At 55.1% G+C, this 5,514-nt stretch overlaps 2 protein-coding genes across 2 annotated transcripts in view; one reads left to right on the top strand and one right to left on the bottom strand.

Annotated features, from left to right (window-relative positions):
• LOC104287697 (zinc finger protein 345-like) overlaps positions 1 to 1,255 on the top strand; it is a 3,235-nt gene extending 1,980 nt beyond the window's left edge. Inside the window, 3 exon segments of the mRNA XM_009886461.1 lie at positions 361 to 413; positions 416 to 578; positions 651 to 1,255. Of these exon segments, the coding sequence (XP_009884763.1) occupies positions 361 to 413; positions 416 to 578; positions 651 to 1,255 (821 nt within the window).
• Positions 1 to 5,514, bottom strand: part of LOC104287899 (zinc finger protein 850-like) — a 36,754-nt gene that overhangs the window by 25,068 nt on the left and 6,172 nt on the right. The window contains exon 3 of the mRNA XM_009886669.1: positions 3,845 to 4,683. Coding sequence (XP_009884971.1) covers positions 3,845 to 4,683 — 839 coding nt within the window. The remainder of the gene's footprint in view (positions 1 to 3,844; positions 4,684 to 5,514) is intronic.

The raw sequence follows: 5,514 nt of genomic DNA, 5'->3' as shown, positions 1-5,514 counted from the left end.
CCCCCCCCCCCACTGTTTTGGGGTGCGGATGTCGGGGGGCAGCTCTACAGGTTTTCACCTTGCACCCCATTTTCTCCCACCCCAGGTTTGACGTGATTCCCCCCACCTTTCCTCCCACCCCCACACAAATGGAGCCGGGAAGGGACCCACCGGCCCCCCAAAACCGGCACATGGAGGAGAGGGGTGACCCCCACACTACCCGCGCCCCCCCAGATCTGTCCCCTCCACCGTCACCCCACTGCGAAGGCACAGGCGGACCCCCACATCCAGCCCCGCCAAGAGAAGCCGATCCGGAGCGTTTGGGGGTACCAACATCCCCCCACCCCGGACGCCCCTATGGATGCTACGAGTGCGGGAAAGCTTTCGGCAGCAGCTCCGCTTTACTGACCCATCGGCGGATCCATACGGGGGAAAAAAACCCTATACGTGCCCCGAATGCGGGAAGGATTTCACCCGCGGTTCGACGCTGGTGAATCATCGTCGAATCCACACGGGGGAAAAACGATACGTTTGCGAAGACTGCGGGAAACGGTTTGGCAACTGTTCAACCTATATCCGCCATCGGAAAAGCCATACGGGTGAGGGACCCTATAGATATGCCGACTGCGGGGCGAGTTTTAGCGGTAGCTCTTCTCTCGTTCCACATATAGGCGACGTGCCTTACGTCTGTCGCGACTGCGGGGTAGATTTTATCTGGAGTTCGGCTTTAATCCGTCATCGGCGGATCCATACGGGTGAGAAACCCTATAAGTGTCCGGATTGCGGGAAGAGTTTTAGCGATAATTGGGTGTTATCCCGACACCGACGGATCCATACGGGCGAGAAATTCTATAAGTGCCCTCAGTGCGGGAAGAGCTTCAGCGACAGCTTCTCGCTGATGCGTCACCACCGCGTCCACACCGGGGAGAGACCCTACCAGTGTCCCCAGTGCGGGAAGAGCTTCGTGGACAGCTCGACCCTCGTCGATCACCAACGCATCCATACGGGCGAGCGACCCTATAGCTGCCCCGACTGCGGGAAGCGATTCAACCGCAGCTCCAACCTGGTGACCCACCGACGCGTCCATACGGGGGAGCGACCCTACACCTGCCCCGGCTGCGGGAAGAGCTTCAGTCGCAGCTACAGTTTGGTGACCCACCAACGCATCCATACGGGCGAGCGACCCTATAGCTGCGCTCAGTGTGGGAAGGGGTTTTACCAGAGCTCCCTTCTGGCCCGTCATCACCGCACCCACGGCCGGGAGCCGCGAAAATGAAGGGGGAAGGTCAAGGTCGCCCCATTTTCCATGCGTGGTGCCACCGGTGGTGCCTTCTCCACCTCCTCAGGGAGCGTGAAACACCGTCGGCTCAGGAACCGCTTCCTTTCCCCGCCGATATTTTCATATTTTTTATTTTTCAAGCATCTTCCGGTTTGGTTTTACCAAAAGAAGTCTTCATCGTGGTGACACCCTCCTCGAGGGACAAAGGGGACGTGGGAGGATGGAACCTCCGCTATTATTTTTTGGGGGGGGAAACCATCCCCGCGGGGCATTTTAGCGTCACTCCGCGAGGGGATTTTTCACCCTGCGCTGAAGGAAATGGGGCCACGAGGTGGGATTGATGCATTTTGAGCTGAAAACCCCTCTTTCTCCTCTTCAATGCTGGTTTAGGGAGATTTAGACCCAAATATCGGTCTCTGCTCTTCCCGTCATGGCATCGGTGTCCAACCATGGTGGCTGGAAAATTAGGGGTGAGTGAATAACCTGCGGTTTAATACCGCTTTGGGGTTATTTTCTATTAATAAAATAATAATGTTATATAAAGGGGAGATGGGTCGACCCATCTCACCTTTAGGGTGCAGAGTGATGGAGAAATCTCTGCTGCCCCCCAAAATCCCCCCTTCCTGGGGTGCAGCGACCTTCCCCACCCCAGGTGGGTGCTGAAGTAGAGGGGTTCCCCACCATCTTTTATTTATTTTTTTTTCCCCAGAAATGCCTTTTTTTAGGCAAAACCCCAACCCCGGAGAAAAGTGGGGTGATGGCTTTTGGGCTTGTCCCCATTTAGGGTTGTCCCCACGGAGGTGACGGCCATGGAGGAGGATGTTGCTGCGTCTCTCGTCCCCGCTCCCCACAACCTGTGTCGGCTTCAACCGTCGTTCCAACCTCCTGCTTCACCCACGCTCCCACCCGGAGCAGAAACCCTCCATTCGCCTGGGTCACCCCAAAAGCTTCACCTCCAGCACCCAACTCGTGCGGCATCGGCAGATCCATCACGAGGAGAAGAAGCCTTAAGGTTGTGCCGAGTGCTGCAAGAGCTTTCAGCGTAGCTCCGGTCATGTCTCGCATCGCAAGAGACATCGGCCAAAGATGGAGACCACCCAATTGGGGACCGTCCCCCTCCTGGTGGCATCTCAGACCTACCTACATGTGATGGTGGTCCCCGGTGGTGGCACCGAGGAGAACCCATCTCATCCACCAGCTCTTATTTTTCTTTCCTGATACAATTTTATATATAAAGGGTTTTTTGGGGGAGAGTGATTTGCCTTAGACTCCAGATGAGGGGATGGGAGGGAAGGGAGACCCATGAGCTTCACCCAAGAAACAAGAAATCACGGTAAACCGGGATGTTTCTCGATGTCTCGGTACCGTTTCTTGATGTTTTCAACCGTGTTTAGGGTTGGTTTTTTTTTGAGGAAAGGGGCTGGTTCGAAAGAAAATCGTGGCCAAAATAAAAGCATTTGCGTGTTGGTATCGTGTGAGTCTCTCTGTGGTGGTGACGCAGCAGGAGCTGTGTTGGGGAAAGAACCTTTTTTGGAGGAGTAAAACTGAAAAAAATTCTCCCAATTTTGGGTGGGCGGGAGCATCTTCTCTGCCCAAAAGGTGACAGACCCCTCCGGAATCCTCTGCAGGGGTGGTGGGACTGGTGTTGAGTCCCTGGAGCTGGGATGGGGCTTTCCATCCCTCTCCGTTTCCCTTGGACAAGGATGAGGGTTCAAACCAAGCAGAGGTTGAGGTTTTTTTGGCGCTGATGATTATGTCATAGGGGTGCAACATCCTTCCAAAATGTGGACACCTGGAGCCCACGTGTCCTCCTCACCCTCCACCCATCCACGTTGTCGTCCCACCACTCCCATCCTTGCAGCACCAGTGGGAAAACTCAACCCTAGAGATGGCCAAGCCCCAGCCTGCATGAAAACAAGGTGTTTTGGGTCAAAGAAGGCCAAACCAAGGAGGCGAGTGGAGAAAAAAACATTTATTACAGCTGAGTTCTTATTTTTGACAGCACAAAGAGAACAAGAGTGGAACGTGGAGTTTGTGGAGAGACTGTGCCCATCTCCATCCCTAAGATGTTGCTGGAGCCTCTTCCGAAGCCCTTTGGACAACTCAAGAGTTTATTCATCCAAAGATGAATCGTAGATGGGCAGGAGAGAGGTTGTACCGTGCCACCGAATATGAGGTGAAGGAAAAAATAACCTGTAAATGAGGAAGAACTTGGCCTTGTGGGTCCCAACAGGGTTATGGGACCACTTCCACCCTATTTCTTTCTTCCTGAAGAAGTTAAGTCCCAAGCAGTGTCTTCAAAATCTCGGTCTGTGCCCAAATCCATTCACCAGTTGGCTGTGGAAGAAGCCCGTCATCCATCTGGTGTTGCTTGATGCCACCAGAAGAAATTATTGGACTGAGCAGATGTGACTTTTTGGGGTCTAAAGCCGATGAGTCCACTCTTCTTAATGGATTTCTCCGTTGGTCTGTGTCCCACAGCAGAGCCCACCTCACCAAATGGATGTTCCTACCCGCGTTCATCCATGGAAAGACTTTTGGACCTCCAGCCAGGTCTCTGCCCAACGTAAGTCACCAGATCTCTACCCAACGTGGGTCCTCCGATGGGTTATGAAGTTCGAGCAGCGGATAAAGCTCTTCCCGCAGTCGGGGCACTCATAGGGCTTCTCTTCCCGGTGGGTCCTTTGGTGTTTAATTAAAGCAGAACTCACGGTGAAGCTCCGACCGCACTCGGGACACTCGTAGGGCTTCTCCCCGGTGTGGATACGTTGGTGGGTCATCAGGTTGGAGCTGCGGTTGAAGCTCTTCCCGCAGTCGGGGCAGCGGTAGGGTCTCTCACCCGTATGTGTCCGCTGATGCCTGATGAGGTCCGAGCTGTTCCTAAACCACTTCCCGCAGTCAACGCACCTGTAGGGCTTCTCCCCGGTGTGGACGCGCTGGTGGATGATGAGGCTGGAGCTCTGGCTGAATGTCTTCTCGCACTCCTCGCACTTATAAGGTCTCTCCCCGGTGTGGATCTTCTGGTGGCGGATCAGGTAGGAGCTGACGCTGAAGCTCTTCCCGCACTCGGGGCACTTGTAGGGTCTCTCCCCGGTGTGGGTGCGTTGGTGGGACGTGAGGTTGGAGCTCTGGTTGAAGCCCTTCCCGCAATCGGGACACTTGTAGGGCTTCTCGCCGGTGTGCAAGCGTTGGTGGGTGATGAGGGTGGAGCTGTCGCTGAAGCTCTTGCCGCAGTCGGGACACTTGTAGGGCTTCTCCCCGGTGTGCAGACGTTGATGGGTGATGAGATGGGAGCTCCGGCTGAAGCTCTTCCCGCACTCCAAGCACTTGTAGGGCTTCTCTCCGGCGTGCAACCGCTGGTGCACCACCAGGTTGGAGCTCCGGCTGAAGCTCCGGCCGCATTCCTCGCAGATGGTCGGTCTTTCCTCCTCCGAGCTTCGTGGGGTGGGTTTACAACCTCTCCCCGTGGGGCATCTCCTTGGTTTTTCCTCCCCGTTGACCTCCTGTTCCACAGAGCCCTTCAAAACAGCCTCTTCCACCAAGCTCTGCCGGTGGGGTTTGTCCTCTGTGTTCTCCATCCCCATCTCATCGCCCGCTGGAGGAAGGAACAAGGAAAGGAAAGGGATTTGCCTCCATCCCAGAGGGAAGGAGATCCTCCGGGATCCGTCTCCAGGAGGTCGACACCAGCAACGGGGCTGTCCCACAGCCCGAAGCGATGCTCGGCTGGAAGGTGGAGGAGAAGAGAGGATGAAAGGTCAAGTGAATTCCTCCTCACCTGCGGGGGTATCTCGTAGCATCTCCTCTTCCTCGCAGCTTCCTCCTCGATCTGGCCAAGCTTCAAGAACGGGAAATCCTGTTTTGGGGGAGAAAAAAAACCCAAGCTGTGAGCGCGTTTCCCCGTTTGCGGTGTTGGATTGCTCCTGCCCAAGTTCATCTCTTCTGGGAAGTCAACGGGAAGGACACCAGCACCATCTTGTGTCCATAAAACCCTCAAGATACAGCCCACAAACCCTCCAAAGCACCAAGATACAGCCTAAAGACCCTCCGAAACACCAAGATGCAGCCCCAAAACCCTCCGAAACACCAAAATACAGCCCCAAACCCCCCCAAGAGACAAAGACACAGCCCCAAAACCCTCCAAAACACCACGATACCCCCCACACCCCCCCCGAAACACCACGGTACAGCCCCAAAACTCTCCAAAACACCAAGATACAATCCCAAACTCTCCAAAACAGCAAGATGCAGCCAAAAAA

The sequence above is a fragment of the Charadrius vociferus genome, unplaced genomic scaffold (assembly GCF_000708025.1).
Source record: "Charadrius vociferus isolate BGI_N301 unplaced genomic scaffold, ASM70802v2 scaffold490, whole genome shotgun sequence".
Taxonomy (NCBI): Eukaryota; Metazoa; Chordata; class Aves; order Charadriiformes; family Charadriidae; genus Charadrius; species Charadrius vociferus.
The sequence above is the reverse complement of the archived record's forward strand: the minus strand, read 5'-3'. Positions and strand labels throughout refer to the sequence as shown.